The sequence below is a fragment of the Globicephala melas genome, chromosome 6 (genome assembly GCF_963455315.2).
Source record: "Globicephala melas chromosome 6, mGloMel1.2, whole genome shotgun sequence".
Taxonomy (NCBI): domain Eukaryota; kingdom Metazoa; phylum Chordata; class Mammalia; order Artiodactyla; family Delphinidae; genus Globicephala; species Globicephala melas.
The window spans coordinates 67,185,567-67,212,482 of NC_083319.1; the positions used below are offsets into that span (position 1 = coordinate 67,185,567).

A 26,916-nucleotide genomic window follows, 5' to 3' on the forward strand; every position below is an offset into this window, starting at 1 on the left:
ATAAAGATGCTTAGGGAGACTGGCCCTGGAGAGTCAGGTTTTCAGGAAGAGCAGAGCCTGGGTCCCAATAGCAAAGAACTTCAAAACGGCACGACGTTTGTTTGCTGTTACAAGAAAGTCTGGAGCCTCAAGTCTGATTAAGAGCGCTGCCCACACTGGAGAAGGGGACGCCCTGGCTTGCCCCCATAAATCCATTGACACAATAAGATAACAAGCGAAGTCATTCTCACTTCACCCATTTCTTGGGCTCCCTATGCGTAATGCCGGCTCCTGGTTCTCTGCGTCCCTACCTAGCTGTCATGGATCCCCAGACCCAGGTTGCAAAACAAACTCCATGGGAGAATCTCTCTGCGCGCTGAGTTTGGTTCCCCACGGACAAACACACCAAACCACAGTGTGGGGTTTTGAGATTAAGAAACTCGCCCCTCTGCACACGCACAAACTCTTCCCCACTCCCCGGAGGGTCTCGGGTGGTTCCCAGGGCGGTTGCAGCGCGCCGAGCTCAAGGGAAAGCGCGCAGGGAACGGCCCTGGGGACTCGTCCCGGGGAAAGCGCTAGCGTCCGGGGAGAGCCTTCCCTTCTCACCCCTCACTCTCCTAGGGCAGGCAGGGTGGCATTCCAAACGTGAGCAGCAAGGTATGCTACGCAAGACCCCCCCTTTAAAAAGAATAAATAAATAGAAGCTAGCGCCTAGCCCCGCTCGGGTTTCTCGAAACGCGCACCGCGGTCGCTGCCCGGGCGGCTGGGTGTCTGCGCTCCCCGCCTTCGCTGGGCTGACACAGGAGGGGAGGAGCAGGAGCCGGAGGGGGTGCTGGAGCGGCGGGGGGGGGGGGAGCGCGAACCATCCCGAGCCAAGACAAGCAGCACATTCACAAATAACGCCCCCACCCCCAGCGCACGCGCTCCCATTCAAAGCCGCCGGCTCCGCTGCCGCAGGGCGGCTCAGAGCACGCGCGGCGGCCCCAGCGCAGCCTTGCCCCGCAGGCGCACGTCCGGAGTCTGCCAGCCGCCGCAGAGCCCCGCAGCCTGCGCGGGACGCGGCTACCACTTGCAGGGTGGGGTATCGTCCGGGACTCCCCTTCCTCCCCGCTGCGGGGCCATGGCCGGGCTGGCTGCGCCCTGGAGTTCGGGGCTCCTGGCCCGCATCCTCGGGGGCACCTGGTGCCTGCTCTGTGTCGCCGGACAGGTAGGGCAGCTTGCTCGTCTTGCGTCCCTCCCCCTCCTGGGACCTTTCTTCTAGGCTGTGCTACAGCGGGGAGTGCTGTAGCTTGGGGCGCGCTCTCTCCGGCCAGGGACTGTCCTAGGGTTACGCTGCCACCCGAGCTGGGACAGGTGGCGCGGGGTTGGGACTAAGGCGGCCCCTCGCGGCGAGCCCCGACCTGGCGGGACCAGACCCTGCGCTGAGCCTCTGCCCAGCCTCCTGGGGCCGCGTCCCGACTTCCCGCCCACGCCCTCGTCCTGCCTCTCAGGCGAGGAGGTGGCGCCTGAGCTGGGGCGCGGCCTTCTCCCAGGGAGCCCGCGACCCCGCACCTCTTCCGGACAGCCCTTCGGGGAACCCCTTCTCTCCTTCCCGGAGGAGGCAGGGCGTCTCCGGGAAGGCTTGGGCGCTGGAACACTTTTCCTCATTCCTGCCCTTCCCCGGTCCCAGTGAGCTTCTGACACCGTCACCTCAGGGCCACCGCGTCCGGGAGAGTCGGGCGGCGGAGCGTTGTAAGGTGCGCAGATGCCAGACTAGGTGGGCTCCCTGATGCTCTGCAATGGAGAAAAGGTGGTATGGCCGGTGCACGAGGACTCGCCCTCACCACGCCCCCTCCGGATGCTCCTAGGGTTTTCTCCCGAGCCACATGGGGTGTAGGAACTGGGGAGTCCTCCTGAGTCGGTGGGCTCAGGCCCCGAGGCAGAGCAGGAGGGTCCCGGAAGGGTGTAGTCGGCTTGGCTGTGGTTTATTACAGAAAGACCCTGGAGGGAGCTGCTTAGGGGAGGAGGCGGGGGTCAGTCAAACCCGTGATGCATGTGGTGTCTTTGGCTTTCACGATTTCCAGAGTCAGGTAACTTTTGATTAAAACTCATGATTTAGGCGGTTTGTACATAATTTAGCCTACATAGATTTGCTTTTCACAGGATTACTTGGGTAATTCTGGGAAAATGCCCAAATACTCTTGGCCGGAATTATCGCCAGATAGCCTCCCTTTCCTCTGTTTTGCTTATGGAGACTTGTCCAAATCGGGGGATTTCCTTCCCTCGCTTTTACTTGACGTTTTTGAAACTTATTTTCAGTTCTCTATTTTAATGGTCATTTTGATTGTAGTGGTGCACTTGTAGAGGCTGAGGGAGGACCAAGAATGAAGGCTAAGAAGGACCCAGAGCCGACTGGAAGCTGACAGGCAGAGGCTAACCGAAGAAGTGATAGATATTTTCAACAGGGAACACCTGCTTAGATTGGAGCATGAAAAACCCTTGCAAAAGCTTGTTTTAATTATGAGCCACTTTTATTCCCAGCATACCTTGTTCCATCGGCAGGGCTTCTCAGAGGTGGCTGCATGTTAGGATTGCCTATAGGAGCTCTTGATGTTCCCTGGGCTAGGCACCCACCTCAGCTGGATTGCATCAGCATCCTTGGGGGTATGATGATGAGGCCGGGGCGTTGGAACTCATTAAGCTCCCAGGTGATTACATTGTGCAGCTGGGTTGAAAACCACTGTGTCAAAATGACCTGCCTTACAGTGACCTGTTCTAATAGAATCCTGAGCCCAAAAGAAAACTCAAGGGAGAAGAGTAAAGAGGACCTAAAAGACAGGCTAGGGAGAGAGTCTTAACATGCAGCTTCCATTCCTGGCTCTGTCGCTAACTAGCTATGTCATTTTGGTCAAGGCCCTTAACCTTCCATTTCCTCATCTGTAAAGTGAGGGTGTTGGCCCATGTTCCTGAAGGTACTGCCAGCTCTAACAACACCAGGCAGGTTGGCTTCTAACCCAAATCAAGACAGAACACCTTGTGTCTTATTTTAAAAAAATCATAGGGATAGAAATTCTACCTTATCCTTGAGACTTTGGTAAACTATCAGGTAATATTTGAATCCAGCAAAGATGCTAAAGAAGACGCAAAGATGCATAATGTAGTTTCTTAGACTTGTGTGGTTTTTTTTTTTTAATATACTTTAACACGCTGCCTGTTTTTTAATATTTTAAACACTCTGCTTGTTTAGACCTATTTCAAGTCATTCGTGCCCGATTGACATTCAGGACAAACTGATTTTCCCAATGTTACACACCTGTTCTTCCTTGCTTCTCTCAGTGTTACACACCTGTTCTTCCTTGCTTCTCTTCTCAACCAGCTTTCTTCTGGGTGAAGATGATGAAAGCAGATTTGAGCCTTGTGTGTGTGTGTTGGAAGTGGTTTATTGTTTAGTTCCAAATGACTTTTTCTTGTTCCACTTGGCAGGACTGCTCTCCACATGTGAGAAGCCTGACTAAACTTGTCGGGGAAAGGATATCAGAGTTTGAAATGGTAGATGGGTTCTGTATTCTGGTTGAATGCAATACACTTTAGAGATAGCTTAGTCAGGTGTTGGTCAGAAGGAGCTGATCTTGCAACACAATTTAACAACTTTTTAAAAAACCACTTGGGTGTTATACCTGTGAACTAAACAGACCAGAAACTTGAGGATACTTAATATCAAATCAAGAAGAAATAAAACCAATAGCCAGTGCCAAAGGACTGGAACACTGTTTGGAATTTATACGTTCTTTAAACTGTTTTTTCATTAGAGCACTCTGTATATGAAGGCATGACTACCAGAGTTATCAGACCTCTTGTATATATTGTATCCGTAGTTAAAAGAGGATCTTTGTTTAAGAGCTTCTGGCTCCCCAAGTTGAATTACACCTGAGCTATATTCTCTAAAAGTCCAAACAACAATTTTAATACAAATAAAAATTATTTGGAAATCTCAGCATTTCTCCTGTCTTCTCACTGAGTTTCTGCTTTCAAGGTTTTTTTCCCTTCCCTTTTGTCCTGGCTGAATTACCCTCCTAACTTGAGAGATTCTTTTCTTTCCCTGTGCAACTTGAAGGTAGCTCACTCTTTAGGTTCTTATGAAACACTATTTTACTGATATCAATTTCATTTCATCAGCTGAACTCAAATTCATCCCATTGCCCAAATTGCTCCCAGGTAAGGAAGTACATAATTAACTGTTTTAACCACTAGAGGTTACCAACTACTTAATGATTTCTACAACCCATCTGTAGCAATACACTGTAAAAATAAACAACGTTCCTGGAGAGGATTGTGGCTAGATCAGCACAAATCCATTACTACTGCTTAAAAATATCACTTAGTGGCAATTCATGTTCTTATGGTGGCATACCAGTGATAGCTTATTCAAATACTAAGATTGAATATTTTTATTTACTATGGTATTCTAAATTCTACCCTTGTTAGGAATTTGGTAATGAGGTAAAAAACAGGATGGCTGGAAAGAATTTGTGCCTTCGTGGGCACCTGATTTTCAACTAAAGACCTTGAAGGAAAGATTTTTCTTGTCTCTTTTGTTATTCTCTTGTATGTTCTTGCTTTTATCTTATTTTTTATTTTTATTTTTACTGCGATAATAATTCTGCATGGTTAAAAAAATACTCCTAAGGGCTTATAAAGAAATATAGCAACTTCTTGCCCTAGTCTTTCTTCTAACCTTTGTCAGATCCTGTGACCCAAAGGCAACCTTTTTTCTTGTTTGTTTGTTTTATATTATTTTGGGGTATATTTGACATACAGTAAATTGCACGTATTTAAACTATATAGTTTGATAAGTTTTGACATATGTATATACCTGTGACACCATCACCCCAAAGTTTCCTCATTACCCTTGGTAATCCCTTCTTGCCACCCTTCCTCACACCCTAAATCACGGTGCAAATAGTGATCTACTTTCTGTCACTGTAGAGTAGTTTGCATTTTCTCAAATTTTATGTAAATGGAATCATAGAGTATGTACCCCCCCCTTTTTTGAATTTTATTTTATTTTAAACAGCAGGTTCTTACTAGTTATCTATTTTATACATATTGGTGTATATATGTCAATCCCAATCTCCCAGTTCATCCACCCCCCCCCAACTTTTTTCATTGATCTGGCTTTTTTTTCCCCCTCAGCATAATTATTTTGAGATTATCCATGCTGTAGCATGTTCCCAGTAATTTCTTTTTGTTCCCAAGTAGTGTTACATTGTACGGATATATTACACTTTGTTGTCCATTAACATTCACCTATTGATGGACAGCGTGTTTCTCGTTTTTGGCTATTACAAAGAAAGTTGCTATAACGATTTGTTTATAAGTCTTTGTATGGACATGTAGTCTTATTTGTTTCAGGAGTGGGATGGCTGAATCATTGGTAGATGTATGTTTAACTTTTTAAGAAATGCCAGTTTTTCAGAACATTGTACCATTTTACATTCTTACTAGCAGTATACAAGAATTCCAGTTCCTCTCCATCCTTGCCAACACCTGCTGAGGTCAGTCTTTTATTTTAGCCATGCAAATAGGTATACTAGGAACTTGTTCTGGGTTCTGATGTGCAGTTCCCTAATGATCGATAATGTAGAACATTTTTTTCCTGGATTTATTTAGAATGTATATATCTTCTTTTGGCAAAATATCTATTCAGATATTTTGCTCATTTCTCATTGGGTTGTTTTCCTATTGTGTGAATTATTTATGTATTCTGGCTATAAGTCCTTTATCAGGTGTATCATTTGCAAATACTTTCTCCCAGTCTGTGGCTTGTCCTTTCATTTTCTTTACATTGTATATTGATGGGCCGAAGTTTTTAATTTTGATGAAGTTGAATTTACTATTTGTTGGTAAATTGTGATTTCGCTCTTGTTCTTAAGAAATATTTGCCTGACTCAAGATCACACGGGTTTTTCCCCTAGAAATGTTATGCCTTACATTTAGTCTGTGTGCCATTTTGAGTTAATTTTGTATGTGGTGCAAGATATGGGTCAAAGTTCATTTTTCACCCATGGATTTTCAATTGTTTTAAGCAAGATTTCTTTTTGAAAAGACTATCCTTTCTCCAGTGAATTGCCTTTGCACCTTTGTCAAAATTCAGTTGTCCATACGTGTGGGTCAATTTTGGATTCTCTGGTCTATTTCACTACACTGTATGTCCGTTGCTGTGCCAGTACTACACATTCTCGATCATTGTAGATTCACAATAAATTTTGAACTTAGGAAGTGTGATTCCTCCAGCTTTGTCATTCATTTTCAAGGATGTTGATTTGGCAACTTTATACAAATTTTACTTTTTTTTTTTTTTTTTTTGGCGGTACGCGGGCCTCTCACTGCTGTGGCCCCTCCCGTTGCGGAGCACAGGCTCCGTACGCGCAGGCCCAGTGGCCATGGCTCACGGGCCTAGCCGCTCTGCTGCATGTGGGATCCTCCCGGACCGGGGCACGAACCCGTGTCCCCTGCATCGGCAGGCGGACTCTCAACCACTGCACCACCAGGGAAGCCCTTATATAAATTTTAGAATGAGTTTGCCAACCTTTTTTTAAAAAAAAGGTATGCGAGAATGTGACTAGGGTTGTTTTAATCTATAGATCTATTTTGAGAGAAGTAGCCTCTTAACAATATGGAGTTTCATGATCCCTGAACATGATACATACCTATCCACTTAGGTCTTCTTTAGTTTCTCTAGGCAATATTTGGTCATATTTAGTGTACAGGTTTTACATATTTCTGTCAGATTTATATTAAGTATTTCATAGTTTCAATGCTGTTTTAAATGGCACTGTTTTTTAAAAAAATTGTTTCTGATTTTCCTTGTTAGTATATAAAAACACAATTGATTTTTGTATATTGTTCTTATTTTCTGCAACCTTACTTAGTAGTTGTAGTAGCTTTTTGGTACATTCAATTAGATTTTCTACACATATGATCATGTCATGTACAAATAAAGACAGTTCTTCTCTCCCTATTTGGATGCTTTTTATTTCTTTTTCTTATTTAATAACATTGACTAGAACCCCTAGTACACAGTTGAAAAGAAGTGGAATGAACAGATACCCTTGCTTGTTCCCAATCTTAGGGAACAATGATTCAATATTTCATCATTAAGTATGATGTTAGGTGTAGGGTTTTTGTAAATGCCCTTTATCAGCTTAAGGAAGTTCTTTTTATTCTTTGTTTATTGAGAGTTTTTATCGGAAATGTATGTTGGATTTTTGTCAAATGCTTTTCTGCATCTAATTATTATGTTTTTTCCTTTTTAGTTTGTTAATATAGTGAATTACACTGACTGATTTTTGAATGTTAAAGCAATCTTGCACTCCTGGGATAAACTTGATTTGGTGATAATTTATTATCATTTTTCTATATCGTTGGATTTGATTTACTAAATTTTGATTAGAATTTTTGCACTTATGTCCATGAAGAATATTGGTCTGTAGTTTTATTTTCTTGCAGTGTCATTGTCTGGTTTCGGTATCAGGGTAAAGCTGGCTTTATAGAATAAGTTTGGAAATACTCCTTTCTTTTCAATTTCCTGGAAATAGTGGTGTATGATTTCTTCCTTAACTGGTAGAATTCACCAGAGAAACCATCTGGACGCGAAGTTGGCTTAGTGGGAAGGATTTTAACTACAAATTTAAATTCTTGAATAGATGTAGGGCTATTCAGGTTATCTATTTCATCTTGAGTTAGCTTTGGTAGTTTGTGTCTTTCATGAATTTGTCTGTTTCAATTTAGTTGTTGAGTTTATTGGCATAAAGTAGTTCATGATGCTCCCTTATTATCTTTTTAATATTAGAACATGTGGTTATGTCACCTTTTTTATTCCAGATATTGGTTATTTACTTTTTCTTTATCAGGCTGCTTTAGTTGCTTAATTTTATACGTCTTCTCAAAGAACCAGCTTTTGATTTCATGGATTTTCTCTATTGTTTTGTTTTCTATTTCAATTATTTCTTCTCTCATCTTTATTATTTTCCTTCTTCTACTATTTTGTGTTTCATTAGTTCTTATTTTTCTAGTTTCTTAAGGTGGATGCTGAGGTCATTGATATGAGACCCTTTTATGTTTTCAGACATAGGTGTTTAGTGATAAAAAATTTTTCTTCAGTGCTGTTTTAGTGGCATATCATATATGTGTTTTCATTTTTTTTCATTTCAAAATACTTTATTTCCCTTTGATTTCCTCTTTGAGCCATGGGTATTTTGAAATGAGTTGTTTAGTTTTTAAATATTTGGAGATTTTCCAGATATCTTTGGGTTATTTACTTTTAATTCCAGTGTGTTCAGAGAACACACTTTATATAACTAGAATCTTTTTAAGTTGACATTTGTTTTATGGCCCAGAATATGGTCTATCTTGGCAAATGTTCTATGAGTATTTGAAAAAAATTAAACTTCCTACAAATCTCTGTCTTTTAAATTTTCCTGATTAATCTAGCTGTTGTTGGGTGGAATACTCTTTAAACATCAATTAGGTCAAGTTCGTTGAGAGTATTAAAATATTCTATGTCTTTACTGATATACTTACTGTATCAATTATTGAGAGATGTATGTTACAGTCTCCATCTACCATTGTGGAATTGTTTGTTTCTCCTTGAAATTCTATCAGTTTTTTCTTTATTTTGAAGCTCTGTTATTGGGTGTATAAGCATTTAGAATTGTTATGTCTGTGGTTAACTGACTCCTTTGTCATTATTAAATGACCTTATCTATCCTTGGTAATAGTCTGTGCTCTAAAATCAACTTTGCCTTTGACTATATTAATATTAAATAATCATTTTTAATCCTTTGTGATTTCTATATGATAGTACTTCCATAGTTATTACAGTATACCTTTAATATGATTTATTGTATTCTATTAGATTGTCATTATGGTATGATTTCCTAATTCTCTTTCTCATCCTCCTTTCATCATTCTTTCATGATGTTTTATCACATTTTAGAGACCCAATGGTCAGTATTAATCTATTGTAATGTGCCAAGCAGTATATTTTATTCTATTTTTTTCTAGTGTATTTCCCTTTTAAAAGAGCTTTATTGGAATATAATGCACACATCATACAATTCACCAAGTTAAAGTGTATAATTCAGTGGTCTTTATTGTAGTCACAGATATATGTACCATCACCACAGTCAATTTTAGTAATTTTTGTCACCTCAAAAAGGAACTTTGTACCCTTTAGCTTACCCTTACTCTTCACTACCCCCCAGCCCCAGACAATCATAATTTACTTCCTTTCTCTATAGATTTCCCTACTCTGGATTTTCATGTGAATGAAGTTATATAGCAGGGTCATATAATATGTGAATTTGTGGGACTGGCTTCTTTCACTTAGCGTATTTTCAAGGTTCATCCAAGTTGCAGCATGTATCAGTACTTCATTCCCTTTATGACTGGATAATATTTAATTGTCTTGATATACAACATTTAGTTTATCCATTTGTCTGGCTGGACATGTAGGTTGTTTTCACCTTTTGGCTATTATGAGTAATGCTGCTGTAAGCATTCGCGTGCAAGTTTTTGTGTGGACATAGGTTTCATTTCTCTTGGGAAATATTTTAGGCTTTGTAGGCTATACTATCTCTGACACGAAATTCTGCTGCTATAGCAGGAAAGCAGTGCTAGACAATATAGAAACGAATGAACACGGTTGTGTTCCAATAAACTATTTAAAAAAATGGGCGGTGATCCAGATTTGGACCACAAGCCATAATTTGCCAACCTCTGAACCACAGTTTCATGATGCTGTGCCTCGATGTGGATTATTTAAATTCACAGTGCTGGGTTTTTCATGGACCTTCAATAGATCTATATTCTTCAGTTTGGGGAATATTTATTTTCATGTCTTTGATAATTTCCTTGCCAGCATTGTATGTGTTTGCTTTTTGTGAAACTCCTTTTAGTCAGTTATTAAGTCTCCTGGATCTACCAACATAGCTCTTAAAATCTTTTGTCTTGTTCCTTTAGTTATACTTTCTGAAAGATTGTCTCAATTTTACTTTTCAACAGAGTCTTCTTTCCATAACTTTTCGACCACTGTTCTAGTTGTAGCCAAGCCTTCACTCCCATCTTTTGCAGCACCAGGTGCCTCTGTGTCTGAAGCCTTTCTGAGCTTTCACAGGCCAAATTGTCTTGCTTCCCATCATTATATCCTGTTGCAGGCGCAATCCTGTTAAATCAGTTACAATTCCTCCACCAGCTTTCCATATTCCAAAAATTTATTGGCATCTTTTGTCTGCTGTTGTCTCCTTTCCAGTTCTCTTGTCATTTTAATTTATTTACTGTTATTTTAGCAGACGTTTGGGAGAGAATGGAAAAAATTGGTGTTCAACCTGCCATGTTTAACTGGAAGTTAGCACTATTTATTCTCTTTCATTATTTCTATTTTCCTGTCTTGATCCATTTCCAAATCCCATTAAAGCTCATTCTGGTTATTATGCACACTTTTCAGAGATTCATACGTTTTGTTTCCCAGTGTAAGCAAAACTTTGGTCCGTATTAGAAAAAAGACACTAGATTTGAGGTCCTAAGACCTAGGTTCTAGGTCTGGATTTACTGACTGTCTCTGCAACTAGAGAGTTGGACTTTTTTTCAGGGAAGGGAATCCATGCTAACTGACTGCCTGCTAGTTGCCAAACACAATAATAGGTACCCTGTCCATCCTCGTTTTCGTATTTTAGCTTTCAGTCTTTCAGTAACTGTGTATTTCCCATTCCTTGCTTAAATAGAGCCTAACCTATTTGCTCAGAGATGCAGTACAGAAATATTTTATTGTTTTACAAATTTTGATGTTCGTATTTGGAAACGGTTTTATGAGAGAACATGGAGTTAACATGATGTAAATATCTGGCTTTAAAATATCGTATGTGGTATTAAAATTTATTCTCTGAGGTGTGATTGAGGTTCAGGCTTTTTTGTGGCGAAGAAGGGAGATGAGGTAAAATGAATGGGGAGGTTGTTTTGAATGGTTAGTACATAATACTATATCAGCTTTAATATTTTATTTTGCACCAGGATGATCTCTATGTAAAGAATTAAGCATTTTTTTGGAGGGGATGGAGTGGGTGGTGTAGGAGCTACGTATTTCTTTTCAGTTGTGCTCATGTCTGTAGAATTATAAAGCTGGAAGGGGCCTTAGTGATTCTTCAGTCTTTTGGTTCAGAAACTTTGTTGTGTATAAGTAGTTTGGTCTTCTGCATAGTTCCAAAGGTCACCAAAGACTAAAGCTGTGCAACTAGAAGCTGAGAAACTTTTTTAAAAAAATTGAAGTATAATTGATTTACAAGTTTTAGCTTCAGGTGTACAGCAAAGTGCTTCAGTTATACACACACATGCACATATATATATGTATATATGTACATATATACATATATATATGTACATATATACATATATATACTCCTAATCTTTTCCAGATTCTTTTCCATTAAAAGTTATTACAAGATATTGAATTAGGAGTTTGGGATTAGAAGCTGAGAAACTTTGAAATGCCAATTCCTGGGCCTCACTCTTGGAGATTCTGATTCAGTAGGGAAAGGATGCGTCCTAGGAATGTGCCTTTGGTACATTCCCCTCACCACATACCCATAGAGGATTCAGACACAGTTGAACCAAAGACCACATTTCGGGAAACACTGGTCTGACCTGTCTTATTTAAGGAGGAGAGAAGTAAGGTCTTAGGAAGTCGAGCGACACGTCCCAGTTTGTTAGTGGGAGAGATGGGAGTGGACCACACGTCTCAGAACTCTGTTCGGTGACTTTTTCCACCAGAGCATACACTATTATTTTAGTGTCTAGTTACATCATGAACTAAAGATATGAACCACCAGCTTAAAGTGTCTTTATTTGTAGTAACCTCCGTTTTTTATAAATGGTTTTCAGATGTTTGGGAATAGCTTCAGCTCCCAGTCACTCTGCCTGCAGCGGAGGAATGATGTGGGGGAAGAAGGGAAGGGAAAACCCTCTGCCCTTCCCCCTCTCACATAACCTGCTGGAAACTGGCTTCTGTGTATTTTTTCCTCCAGTCATCATGCCCCTGGAAGATTAACAGATACTTATTTAGAGAACTGTCCAAAACATCCAGGAACTTGACACTTGTTGAAAGGGAGAGGACGTGCCTCTGAACACCTTCTCTACCCAAGTGTGATGTAGCAACTGTTGCTACGCTCTTGGATGGGAGGAAGAAACTGTTTCATGTGCTTATTATTTAGGATGTTCTCCGCACCCCTCACAAACCAGCCAAACGACACAGGCACATGCTCTCCGCTGAGTCATACATGATCTATGATGTAGTCCTACACGTGCAGGAAAAACGTTTTCTTTACTATTAATATCTTGTACATTTTATGAAGAATGATCATTGTGAATTTCCTTTCAGAAATCAGTTGCAGTGAAATAAAGGATTTTTACTGTTAAAGGGTATCTGTCTATTGATTAAGCTGGAATTCAAATTCCCGTATTCCATTTTTTTTTTAAACTCTATGTTAGTCAGGTTGGGCTAGATGATGCTGTGGTAACAAACAACCCCCAAATCATAGTGGCTTCACACAACCAAGGTGTATTTCTCCATCAGGCCACGTATCTGGTGTGGGTTGCTAGCAGGGCGTGGCCCACTGTGTGTGTTGAGGAATACATGCTGATGGTAGCTCCATCTCAGCCCTCATGCTTCCATAGCCGCCAGGGTAGGGAAGGGAGAATGCTGGTCTATCTTGCCCTGGCAATTAAATGCTTCCACTCAGTGACAAATATTGCTTCTGCTCACATTTTATTGGCTGAATCAAATTCAAGAGAGTTGAAACTGTAAGCTAACGTTATCCCGAATCCAGAATATTCTTCTTCTTGCTTTTGTTTCAACCTCATTAGCTTTTCTAAACTTGCCGATTTCCTAGATGTGACCTAGATCTTTAAGTTTTCTGCTTGTGTGTATATATGTGAACAGAGGTTCTTGGACATTACTGTGAAGCCACTTAGAATTAACTTTGACTTCTCAAATTAAAAAAATTATAATTGTAAAATATACATAATAAAATTTACCATCTTAATTTTTTTAAGTGTACAGTCTAGTTGTGTTAAATACGTTTACATCGTTATGTAACCACTCTCCAAAACTCTTTCATCTTGTAAAACTGTAACTCTATACTTATTGAATAATAACTCTCCATTCCCCCCATCCCAGCAATAACCATTCTACTTTCTGTCTCTATGAATTTAAGTTATCTCATATAAGTGGGATCACATGGCATTTGTCTTTTTGTGATTGTTTTATTTCTCTTAGCATAATGTTCACAAGGTTCATCCATGTTGTACCTTGTGTCAGACTTGCCTTCCTTTAAAAGGCTGAATAATATTCCATTGTATGTATTTACCATATTTTATCTATACAACTGTCGATGGACACTTGGGTTGCTTCCACTATTTGGCCATTGTGAACAACACTACTGTGAACACTGGTATTCCATTTTGTTTTATGTGTGCTGCTTTTTCCGTACAAAGGAGAGGCAACACCTTCCTCTTCAGACCTCTATTTTACTCTTTGGGAGGGATTGGAAACAGTTATTTAAACGTTGGACTAATAGGCTTACCTTGGGAATCTTCTGCCATTGGTTACAACAAAAACTGAGCAATGGTCCACCTGCCTCTTGCACATTCAACTGAATCAGTAGAGCCAATGGATTGCTGTATTTTGTCTTGCGTGTAACCGGCAAATCTTGACATTTTCTGAGATAGATGATAATATACGGCTAGCACATTATTTTTCCTCTAAAGATCTAGGAGCCTGGCAAGAAGATCTGTTTACATGTGCTGTGGCTCTTTGAGGAGCCTCAAACCATTGTATAACCTAAGTCCTTTCCTCTCCCACTCCCAAGAACCAATTTTTCATCCCCTCAGGGCCATTATCGCTCCCTTGAGAATGTATGCTTTAGACTAAGATTGCAAATCCTTACTGGTCTTCAAGGCCTAGCATGATTCATCTTTTCCTAAGCTCCCCTTCTTTCCTCTCCCCTCCCCTCCCCCACTCCATCTCCCCTTGTTCACTCCTGTCCAGCTCCACTGGCTTCCTTTCAGTTCCTCGAGGGCATCAAGCTTGTTCCTGCTTTAGGGTCTTTGCACAAGTTGTTCTCTTGGTTGGAGAGCTATTTCTTTATTTTTAACTAATTAGTTTCTGCTCACACATTTGTTCTCCAGCTTAGATATCACTGCCCTAGAAAAACCTGTCCTGCAACTCCCCCTTCCCCACTCTGTATTAGATCTCTGCTGTTATTCTCTCACAATTCCCATTTTCTTTCAGGCACTTGTAATTTGTAATAATACACTTATTTACATTTTTATTATATGTCTGCCATCCCCAATATATTGTAAGCTTGAGGCCAGAGACTGCCTTGCTTTCCTCTGTATATATCACATTTAGCTTGCTGCTAGAATTGTTGAAAAAAGGGTTAATTAAGCGTTTTGTAAAAATACACAGTGAAAAAAACTGCTCTGAACTTGGTATTGCTTTGTAAATGTATGTATACACTCATGTTAAGTGTTCTTATCAAAATAAAAAATACAATGAAATAAAATGAATGTATACATTGTTCATCACAACAGTAGTATACATGTATACATGTAGGAGGTATAGGAAACCTTAGCTGCTATAACATGTATTAGGTAAGGAAGCCCTAGCTGCTGTAACAATGAAATCCTGAAATATCAGTGTTTTGATAAAATAGTTTGTTTCTTGTTCACAGAAAAGTCCAATTGGCAGGGTTGAAGTGGGGGCAGGGGATCTGCTCCAAGCAGCCATTCAGGGACTGGGTTGATGGAGCCTTGCTGTCCTTAATGCATGGCTTCCAAGGTCACCCTGGTGCCTGTGTCTGGGTGGCAAGGGAGGGGTGGGGGGAGAATGTTGAGAATTGCATGGGAGGTTTTCTTGGGGTAATCTTGGGAATGGAATGTATCACTTCTGCCCACATCCATTTTTTGCATTCCTGACCAGACTCAAATCTCCAGTAGGGTTCCAATGCCTATTATTCTACCGTAAGAACCCAGTCACATGGCTACACCTCCTAGCCAGGGAGGCTGGGAAGACAGCTGTGAATTCAGGAAGTATGCTGGTCTCTCCCATAATACACTTGGAAAGTTGCACATATATGTGCTAGTGTGTAGTTGATATCTGGGTATATGTGGATTTACAAATCTCTTTCAGGAGCTTAGGGGCCCTTGCCAAGTCCAAGATGCAGAGAATGGGAATCACTAAAAATAGGAGTATGTGAGTTTTATTTTAGGAGACGGTTTTGTCTGCTTCATCATTTTCAAAATTATTAGCAGAGAGAAGAAGGTGGACTGAAGTTAGGGGGAAATGGGCTCAGGGTTAGAGAGGCGCTATATACACCTTACTGAACAAACAGTTTATCGCCACTCAAGAACTAATCTTCCCAGGCTCTTGTAGTGTAGCTGTGTTCATGAGAGCGCAGACTGGCGTCTTGTCAGCTGAATGTAAGCCCAGTGAGGTTCTGGTTAGGCTGCTGGCAGCATCGTCATTAATAAAATGGAGCCTTTTTAAACCAAAGAAGTGTTTTCAGTTTCCCGATCACCTGATAAGTCCTATTCTTTTGATGCACTACAAATAAAAACTAGTTCTCCATCCCATGGGGCTATTAATCAAATAGAGTCTGTTTGTTAACAGGAAAAAAAAAAAGACCTATAGCATGTCTGGTTCATAATACCACAAGGCAATTGTAATTGATCTACGAAATCATGATACTGTGCTTTTATCTGGGCCAGGACTTGCCATCCTTCTGGTTTGCTATTCTTCCCTATGCCAGGGGATGGGAGCAGAAATCCGAGCCTGGGTGTTTCTTTTATGCCGTTTGCGAGCATCTCTCAACTCCTGTCCTTAGCAGAAAGAAAGAGAGAATTCAGAACTTGGTGGGTTAGGTGGGTGGCTGTGTTACTTCTGTTTCATTGTTATTGACCAGCTTTTGAGACTTGCCCTTTTCTTTCCCTTCTACCATCCATCTAACTCTGTAACCTAGTGGTCCTTTTAGAAAGCTGGGGAAAAAACCAGCATTTGGAGACCACCTCTAACCTCCAAACAGGAAAAGGTTGTACATTTTAAATTCTGAAATTTCAAACAAGTTGATTGGCCAATTGAAAGTTTTTCAACAAATGTCAGCATTTTCCACCTCCTGCCTCTTTCAGCTCTTTGGTTTTTCCTTTTGCATAAGATGCAGTTTCAGGTCAGCAATGTCCTGCTTTCTATGCTTCTGATGAAGCTGAAAAGGGTTTGATTGATATTAGCAGCAAGTTGTGACAGCTGTGAGCTTAACCCCCAAAGCAGTTTGTTGAGGTCACGCTGGCATCCTTCTCAGTGCCTTGGTAGGATTAGGAAAGAGGGTTATGCTTAAGTTCTAGCTACGGCCAGCGCTGGACAGGGGACCTCCCAAACGCCAGGATCTGCAGCTTGGCAGAACTGCACAGTGGTGCTGATTTGCACAAGTTGGGGGGTAATCATCATCTCCTGCTATCATGAAAAAACATATTACCAAAAAAAAAAAAAAAGGTCTTATCTGGAGCAAGGCAGCCATGTAGGAGCTGGGTGGAAATGGTTCTGCAGGACCCCTGCAGCAGTAGGAATACTTGACTTACATTTAATTGGAACCCGCCTATCAAGAGCTTTCGATGTCCCTCTATTTGGCTGGATTTTGTTCTAGGTCTTTCCCAAGTAGGAAAGGGCTGTTCAGAGGGATGCTTACTGAGTGGGAATTCAGGAGCCAGTCAGCCAACCATGAGCTCAAGCCGTTCTTCCTGGCAGCTGTGCTTGATTACGTGTTTAGCTGCCACTGGTAATGAGTCAAAGAAGCAGCATCTGCTGAGAGCCGGGGTTGGCACTTCCAGGGCGGTCTGCCACCTCTCCATCAATTGCTCCAAAGACGGTCCAAGGGTGTGGAACAGATAAAGCTGAGTGTTGGATGTGTGGTTCTTTGAGGCTGTTTTTGAAGGAACGTGGGAAATGATTGAATTTGACATTGAGCGACTTGCCAATTAGTTTCAACCTCTTACACTCTTTGTGTCCTGGTTGCTTTTGTTTCAAATAGAAGGCTGCTGGAGGGGTGAACACAGTTTGGGTTGAAGGTACCGTAGAGAGTTCTCTGAATTGTACAGGCTTCTCCTGTAGAGTCATTAGTTTCTTGGGTGATTTCTGAAGCTGAGACATTGGAACAGATGCCGGGAAGCCCTTCCACTAAACTTATTTCATTCGTTTTGTAAGTCTTTTCTCTGTGTTGGGTGGGGATAAATATATTCCCTTTTGTATGGGCTATCCCAGAAAATGTTTTCATTTTGAATACAGTGACCTAAGGAATCAGGTTATTACAACAGTTTATTCTCCATGTTACATTTTTTGTTGAAACAAATATGGGTAAAGGGCAAGCTCTTTGGAATTTATTCAGGAATCCACTATCTGGATAACTCCTCCTGTAGTGTGAAATGATCTTTTCCCCACATTTCTTCAAGTGGTTTGATTTCTTGTTTTCTGGATTTGATCGATCCCTTCTTTCAGAGCAATTAAATTAGATAGTTAAAACTTTTAAGGAAAAGGACTAAGCCCTGTACGTCTCGGGTCCTCCCAAAGTGCCCTGCCTAGCACCGTGCCTAGTAGACACTCCTTAGATCAAATCGTATGCATTTCCTTTGACTGCTGTAATAACCTGCCACAAACGAGGGGGCTTAAAGTGAGAGAAATGTATTCTGTTGTAGTTAATAGAGACCAGAAGTCCAAAATGAAGGCGGCAGCAGGGCCATGCTCCCTCCAGAGATTCTGGGGGAGAATCTGTTCCTTGTCTCTTCTAGCCGCTGGGGGCTGCCAGCAATCCCTTTGTCTTCCTTAGCTGTAGCTTTCATCCATCCAGTCTCTGCTTCTGTCTTGCTATCACCTTCTCTGTGTATGTCAAACCTCTCTCTGCCTGTCTTTTGTGATGGCTTTCAAGACTCAGCTGGATTGTCCAGGATAATCGCCTCATCTCCAAGTCCTTAATTTAATCACATCTGCAAAGGCCCCTTCTCCAGTCATGGGGCATGACAGTGACTTATCTTTGGGAGCCACTTTCAAGTCTACCACACCTGTGTACGGTTTCCACCTATTCTTGTGCCCAGTCATTGGATCTTCACCAGAAACACTTAGCTTCAAGGATATTTGCTTCTGTTTCATTTTCGGGGGCTGTTTGTTTCAAGTCACTTCTGTTTTAATATCCTCTTGTTCTTTATTCTTTCGTCGTTAGGATATCAAATTACTTGCAGTGAAAATGGCTTTCACTGCAGTGGGATTGGCTTTGGTCTTGGCAGTCTGTGCCATTGATAGCGAGTTTCACCTTCTATTTGTGGCTGCGGACAAGGAATTATTGCTATCACCACTGAAATTAATGACAAGGTAGGTGTGGTGTTCGGGGCAGGTTTATTGAGCCTGTATAGGTTAGAGGGCATCAAAGTCTTGTGTTTACAATAAATGTAATTCCCCCATAATTCAGTTTTGAGCATTTTACTCTCTAAGCTTCATTCGTATTTTTCACAATTTACTTCCCCTGGAATCCCCAACTCCATATTTCTTCAAGTCTACTGGAACCTACAAGCCCTGATTTCCACCTCCTTTTTCCTGTATCTCACTCACCTTACTTCCCTCCTTGGCCAGCTGAAATGCCTTGGCCAGTCATGATAACCACTCCCTCAATTTCTTTCTTCCTCTCTCTTTAGTTCACTCACTTGGCTAAACCTTAACCAAGTTAAACCCACCTGTGCAGGTGAATGTGATTGCTTTAAAGTCAAGCTCACTGTCCTCTGTTGGGCCCTTGGGCCGCTCAGCAGTCATGCTGCATTTCCTGAGTCCATCTACTCTCTCACTCCCTCAGATGAATATTTTCTTTCTTTTCTCTGATGAAACCCCCACAAGTTTTCCCACGTTTCCACTCGCAGATTCCTATTAAATGAAGACAATAGAAGCTATCAGAAGAAAATCTCCACATTTTCCCACCTACCTGCATCTGGTTTATGTACTCTGACTTCTGTCCAGTTATGATGGGTAAATCATCCTTCCATTCCCCTAACAAAGGCCAGTCTTTCCACTTGGGGTCGCAGATCCCATCCCCATTTGCCTATTCAAAGATATTGCTCTGATAATTCTTCCCCTCTTTTCTGCATCCTCTTCTTTCCTTCTTTCCTCCCTTCCTTCTTCCCTTCCATACTGGACTTTTCCCATCAGCCCACAAACATGCTATTATTTCTGCCATCATGAAAGCTTTCTCTTGATTCTGTTTGCCCCTTCATTCACCACTCCATTTTCCTGCTCTCTTGTACATTCAAACTCTTTAAAAGAGTTGCCTGTATTTGCTCTGGTTATCTCTTGAGACCATTTTTTGTCAAGTTTTCATACCATTACTCCTCTCAAACATTTATTATCAAGGCCATCAATAACCTTCATGATACCAAATGCAATGGACCGTTCTCAGTCCTCATTTTTCTTGACTTATCATCTTAACACTTACCACAAATGATCATTCCCTCTTCCTGTAACATCTCTCATCACTTGGCCTCTAGAACACCACACGCTCCTTTCCTCCTGCCTCTGCTCCAGCTTCATTGACCTTCATGCTATTCCTCAAACCTGCCATGCATGCCCCTACCTCTAGGCTTTCTATTAAGTATTTAGTGCTTTATAAAAACAAAACAAAATAAAAACACTATATTTATTCTCATTTATCCTCCCCCAGTCTGGGGACAATCGTGTGTGTGTGTGTGTGTGTGTGTTTTTTTTTTCTAAGCATAGTTTCCTTGCTATTTGCTAAATAAAAACTATTTCTACATGAAATGAATTTATACCTAAGACCCTTGCGCCTTAGGTCATTTTACAGACTTGTTATCTCTCCTTTTTGCAGCTTCACAAAATAGTTGACATCCTCATTGTCTCATGCATTTTTTTAACCACTGCGACTCATTTTAAAATTATGGTTCTTTTATCTCTAACTCTTGGGGTATACTCAGAACTCATTGGCACCATAGAAATAGAAGAAGATTGAAGGTATCTCTAACATAAGTAGAAGTTCACAGATGACAGAGGCCAGGGTCATGACCACATCTTCTCTCCTCCAGGGCCTGTGAGGGAAAGAACCCAGGCTGGGTGCTGGCTCAGCCACATAATTGGCAGTGTGACCTCAGGCAAGCCCCATAACCTCCGTGAGCCTTCCTTTCCCATGTGTAAAGGGAAAGGGCTTGAACCAGTTAATCTCTGAGGCCCTTTTTAGCCCTAACAGTGTGTGAGTGTGGGCAGGGACACCGCTCAGGCCATAAATACCTGCTAGATTATATTGAGGTCTCTCCCTTTTCTTACCTGCTCCTTGCCAGCTTTCATGTTAAAATGTTCCACCAAACAGGAACAGCAGAGGGAAAGGACTTACAGCAGGTACCACCCCTGCTGGCTGCCAGATCTCTCTCCAACCTAGCCACTGCCTGCATGGATGGACTTTTGTGTGAAACTGGCCAGCTTTAGTCCCCTTCCACAAATAAACTTTCAAGTACTCCCTTGAAAAGAGAGAAGCTGCCAGTGGTACTGGCAGTGAGTTTTATAATGATTTTTTGATGATTTCCATGTGACTTTGGGTCTGAGGGCGGTATGTTTGGTTTGGTTGTATTGACAGGTTTCCCACAGACATGGTTTACACCTGCCGGCCACGCAGGAGACAGCGTGGTGAAGAGCTTCTTGGTCCTCTGGCCCTCTGCTAGTCTCTGTGCCCTGTGATGGCTACCTCTGCAGCTGTGACCTTTGCCAGCCTGTCTGCCATTGCGCCTCATGCGTGGCTGCCAGTGACGAGAGCCTTGGACTCCTCAGCTTAGACGTGCCGAGTCAGCTCTCAGAAAGCATTTTCCCTAAAATGATGTTGCAGGCGGTGATGAGAGACAACCATAAAAGCACGTTGCTGAGGGCCATGCTGTGGGTTAACCTTATCTTTAATCCTCACGATAGCTCTTACAGGGGAGGCTTCGTCTCCATGGTAGGAATGACGGAATGATGAAAGTGATCTAGATGTTAATTAACAACCAATAAAGAGCTGAGCTGAATTGGAACCCAGAATTTTCTGATTGCACAGTGCATGTTCTCTGCATGGCTCTATGCTCCTGTGAGTGAGATAGAGCCAGCAGTACACTTAGATCCCTTATGGCTAATTAGGTTTTCATTGGTTGATGCCAAACTCAGCTCCTAATTCTGTAACATTGTTATACAGGAAAAAAAAAAAATTGGTAATATTAACCCTTTGTAGGTTGTAGGGGGGGGCTTGATTTACTCATTGATTTCAGTTCCATTTTTGATCATTACTCAGGCACCTCTTCTCAAAAATGTAGACAATTGAGGTTAGTTGAGGCTTAGCCTATGGTTGGCCATATTATGTTTCTTCATGTCTCTCTTGCTTAAAAAATTAACACCTCCACGAACAGAATCACACACCTAGAAGTCAGGAAAAGGGGACGACTCTAAGGCTTTCTTTTAAAACACATAGATCTTGAGGTTTGAATCAAAATGATAGTGTTTTACCGTTCATATCTGTTTAATTGTGACACAGTGCACCTGCTTACTTTAAAGAAGAGAAGCAATAGAATTTTAAGGAGGGGGGGAAAGTGACGTGGACACCCCATAACTCTTCTCCGGTGATAGCCTGATGAGTTAAGCATAAATGAATCAGAAACAGATGGATTTTCTTTTCCCCTTGAAATACACATGGGTTTAAAAACTAAGGGAAAGTATGCTTGGGGAAAAAAAACATTCTTTGTTAAAGTCCAAATGTTTGAATTAGGATTTAAGATTCTCCTAGGTTCCAGCAAGTAGTTGTGTGCACTCATCTCTAATTTAGATGGGGTGTGTGCTTAAGTAGAGCATTTAAACTATTCTGTGGGGCTGCTGTCAGGGAGGCGTAACAGTTCTGTAAAATGACATAAGGCACAAGGGCCTTATGTGCAAACTCGTTTCACATGGGTTCTTGGGTATTGAGTAACATGAATTTCATGTAATTTGATTCTTGAAAATTTCATAAGGTTTACCTCAATCTGTGTGTGTGAAAGTGGAAACAGTTTCAAAGGGATCCCTCCAGGTGCTGTGCTGGGCATCTTAACTCTCCCTCCTTCTGCCAAGGGTGGAGTGTCATCTCCATGACCTTGTGCTTAACTGATTCTTCTTCAGTTTCTTTGGTCATTGTTTCGGGTTCGATTGAAGCCAGTATTCCCCATAATTTGTTCCACTAGCTGCAGGTGTTCCTGTGAACTTTGACTTAACTTTGACTTGACTGTAAACTGGAAAACTGCAGAAAGGTGTTAGTTAGATATCAGGAAATCCTCCTGACCAAACAAAAGCTGAGTGCTAGAAGAGATCACCCAGTCACTGTCCTCTGATAAGGTCCTTCGTTACTGACTGGGTTACCTTGCTGTGGGATCTTTGAGGAACTGTGGAAATGATGACATTATAAGAGCACTTTTTTTTCCCCGGAAATTATGAAGCTAGTAACTCCAAGCAGGTCCACTGCTTTCCCCTGATGTTTCTGGCTGGGTATCTTGCTATCATCTTAACCTAGACATGGAGAAGACCCGTTTTTTTTTTTTTTTTTTTTGGCAAATCATGAGACACTTCTCTGCCTAATGCCTCCGTGCCTGTTAGGAGGGAAAACATTCCTCCTTGTGCTTATGGTGTCTCCACACTGAACTCCTATCAAGTCTTTCTTTTCCATCAGTTCCCACCTTCACTCTCCATTTGTAGAGCCTGGTAACTTTTGTATATAGTCTGGTCATCTGGTTTCACTAGGACTGCCCTATTTTCATTCAGTTTCTAGAAAATTCTATATTCTTCAAACCATTTTTTATTTTGTTTATTACTTGGTCACTTTGCTTTGGCTAGTGAACTATTTCTTTTAGCATAAATGTGATATTACTTAACCTTGCAAAGCCTTCCTTCATTAGACTTTTTATTCCTATAGTTTCCAGTTGGTTTCAAGCTGGTTTCAAGTTGGTTCTTTTGGTTTTAATCAAACTCATCTCCTCTTGGGTCCCCTTCGTCTCTTTTCTTACTTGTGAATTATGTTATGTGCCATCTCCAATGTCTAAAATATTGACTTTTTCGCCTCATCAGTATCTTTTTATCTCATTCAGAAATCTTCAAGATTCTCTTAAAATAATGTATACTTGGTTGGTAAGAATGATGTATGACTGTTGATATATAAAATTCTGCCTCAAGGGAAGCTTTAGCTCATTTAATGAAAGAATGATTATAATGATCGTAATGAATCTTTCTGGGATTTCTGTTTTTTCAGCTGGTGTTTGATGTTCTGCATCATTCATTCATTTACTTACATATATTGAACTTGTACCATATTCTTCTACTGTAGTAAGCACTGAGGATAAAAATATGAACAATAAGTTACCCCACCCTAGAAAAGTAATAATCAGAGGTAGACAGACATACATGTATAAGTTATATTAGAGTAGACTGTATCTACTATGATGAATATTTTAACAGAGTCCTGTGGGCACATGGAGGAGAGAGTAATAAAATCAGATCAAGAAAGGGAGCGTGTCACCAAGAAAGTGATACTGGACATGAATCTTCTCCGCTGAGTGGAGGCATGGGAGAATAAGGGAATTGGTAGAGGGTAGCATTGCAGAGGCATGGCAGCATGAAGAAGAAGGGTGTGTTGGGGATGGGAGGAAGAATAAAACAATAAGTGTAGTTAAAATGTACAGTGTGATAGGATCGTAATAGGACATGAGACAGGGTGGTAGGTTAGACCAGATTTGTGAAAACTCTGCAAACCTTGTTAAAAAGTTTGATGTTAGCCCAGAATTATTAAAGTTGTTTCATGCTTGTCTGTTTAGCATAATGAAATGATCTCATTTGTTTTGTTTTTTTTTAACATCTTTATTGGAGTATAATTGCTTTACAATGGTATGTTAGTTTCTGCTCTATAACAAAGTGAATCAGCTATACATATACATATATCCCCATATATCCTCCCTCTTGCGTCTCCCTCCCACCCTGTCTATTCTATCCCTCTAGGTGGTCACAAAGCACCGAGCTGATCTCCCTGTGCTATGCAGCTGCTTCCCACTAGCTATCTATTTTACATTTGGTAGTGTATATATGTCCATGCCACTCTCTCACTTCGTCTCAGCTTACCCCTCCCCCTCCCCATGGCCTCAAGTCCATTCTCTACATCTGCGTCTTTATTCCTGTCCTGCCCCTAGGTTCTTCATAACCTTTTTTTTCCTTTAAATTCCATATATATGTGTTAGCATACGGTATTTGTTTTTCTGACTTACTTCACTTTGTATGACAGACTCTAGGTCCATCCCTCTCACTGCAGATAACTCAATTTCATTTCTTTTTATGGCTGAGTAATATTTCAGTGTATATATGTGCCACATCTTCTTTATCCATTCATCTGTTGATGGACACTTAGGTTGCTTCCATGTCCTGGCTATTGTAAATAGAGCTGCATCTCATTTATTTTTAAGGTTGTAACCCTTACATCATTGTGTAGAATGGATTTAAGGAGAGAAAAGCCTCCAAATGGGGAGATGAGTATTGGTGCTAAGTATTCCAAGGATCTGGATGAGAGATAATGAGGGCTTGAACAGTAAGCTGTAAAGAGGACAGACTTTGTGCAGTAGAATTTGGTAGCAGATGAATTCGGGGGCCAAGTAGAGAGGGAGAAGGAACTGATGACTCTAAGAAATACATAGCTTGTGTAGATGGCAGTGCAGTTTACTGAGATAGGGATACAGGAAGAAAAGTTAATTTGGGCTGGGTAGATAAAGAATTTAGTTGTTTACTTGTTCAGTTGGAATTGGCTGGCAGGCGCCCAAGTAAAGCTGCCTGGTAGGCATTTGGAAGTGCAAGATGGATATATAAAAGAGGGAGTTTGCATGAGAAATAGCAACCTGTCATGTCCTTAGATGTCCATGGCCTGAACAGTGCTACTTTTGATATACAGTTAAAGTTCTTAAGGACAGTCCTGTTTATGCCTATATTACTTTTTATTTTCTCTTAGTTCTTTTCACATTTTCTTGACAAATTGTTCCATTAACATCTCTTCCATTGCTCCAGATTTTGATGTTGACTCTTCTTTTGTTTTTTAATAAGAGTTGTTATTTTGGGCTTCAACTTCAGACCTTTTGGAGAGATAACAATTTCATTTCTTTATGCCATTTTGAAGTTGCAGTTTTGGGCCAACCTTGTTTTTGTCTGTATCATAAAAGGGAGAAGCCAAGCACGTTTTTCCTGGTCTAGACGTTTCGGACAGGTGATTTCCCAGCTGTTGTCTCTTGGAAATCTTCCCGTTCTTCTCTTTATCTCATTGGGCAAAGTGGAAACTCTGAAGGTCTATAATTTTCAATTTGTAGTTGTAGAAATTCATGGTTTGGTTGCCAACCAAAGCAGCTGATGTCGTTGTTAGCATTGTTAAAAAGCCTTCAAGTATTAATCTAGTTTTTGAATACTTGTGACTTATTCCCAATTTGAAGGCACCACTTTTTATATGATTTCAGTATAGAATCTATAAATTTTCTTAGTTGATACAATCTCGAAAATGTGTCCCATCAGTGGGGAGAATATTTTGTATGCTACAATCCAACATGTCAGACCACATTTTTCAAAGATCCTGAGCTTTAAGTATAGTGTCAGGGGTGTGATATTAAATACTTAATAACTAGCATATTAATATGTAAATGTTTATTTTAAAATATTGTATGGCTCCGCCCATTTATATGAGGTATATAATAGGCAAATTCATAGAGACAGAAAGTAGAACAGAGGTCGGTAAGGCGCCAGGGGAAGGGAGAGTTAGCGTTTAATGGGTACTGAGTTTCTGTTTGGAATGATGAAAAGGTTCTGGAAATGAGTAGTGATGATGGTTGCACAAAATGGTGAATGTACTTAACGGCACGCAGTTGTACACTTAAGAATGTTGCCTGTATTCTCTAGATAAAGTATAAATATACATCATAAAACTGCCTACCAAGTAGTGTAGCTCAAATTACTCATCAAGTTATTGTAATTGTTTCTGAGTTATTGGTTGATGCTTAGAAATTGTTGGTGTGATCTTTTTGATAAATGATATCTTAGTCTGACTTCTGATATGATGCAGGGAATTGGGTCAGACTCTTCCAAGTTCTCCATTAAATCGATGGTCAGTTAGGCTTTTGGCACTGGTGCTTTGTTACAAGTGGGTGATGCTCACCTGGAAGCCAGTCCTTCCCACGTGGCCTGGGAAGAGTCCATACTTGGACCTTCACTGAAAAATCACTATCGACCTGCCCATTGTAGCCCCTCACATGCACTGAACCACACATGCCCTTGTGCTGCCACCACCTAGGTCGTTTCAGCAGCCACTGGAAGCGACTCACATCTGTGCTGGTACCACTGAGAGGTCCACTCCCTGCTCCCAGGCTGCCATTAGGTGACATAATTAGGTAGCTTGTAGTCTCAATAAGTAGAGGTTTTCTTTTTATCAACTGCTATGGAAGTATTTCAGTATTTTTACCACCAGAACCTACAGTCTGAATGTCAACCCTGGTTACTTACTACAATGTGCTTTACTTACATGAGAGTCTACAAGAACGATGTTAACAGTAGATTATAATGGGTTATTCCTTAGAGTTTTAACATTATTATCCTGGACTTGACCTAGTTTGCCATGTTGAAGTCTTGGATTTTGTGTCATTCAGAGGTATTGCCATTGATTTTGAGATGGGGTAAAAAACCATTCTTACCTCATCACAGTTAATGAATATATATATATATATATACACACACACACACACACATATGTATTATATTTTTAAGTATGGTATTATATATATAAATAGTTGCCTGCAAACTTCTTTCAATTTGTA

General features: G+C 40.9%; 1 protein-coding gene across 1 annotated transcript in view; it reads left to right on the plus strand.

The window, feature by feature from the left end:
* The first annotated feature begins 978 nt into the window (after positions 1–978).
* Positions 979–26,916, plus strand: part of ADAMTSL1 (ADAMTS like 1) — a 1,021,102-nt gene continuing 995,164 nt past the window's right edge. The window contains exon 1 of the mRNA XM_060300968.1: positions 979–1,186. Within this exon, the coding sequence (XP_060156951.1) occupies positions 1,100–1,186 (87 nt within the window). The 5' untranslated portion in view covers positions 979–1,099. The remainder of the gene's footprint in view (positions 1,187–26,916) is intronic.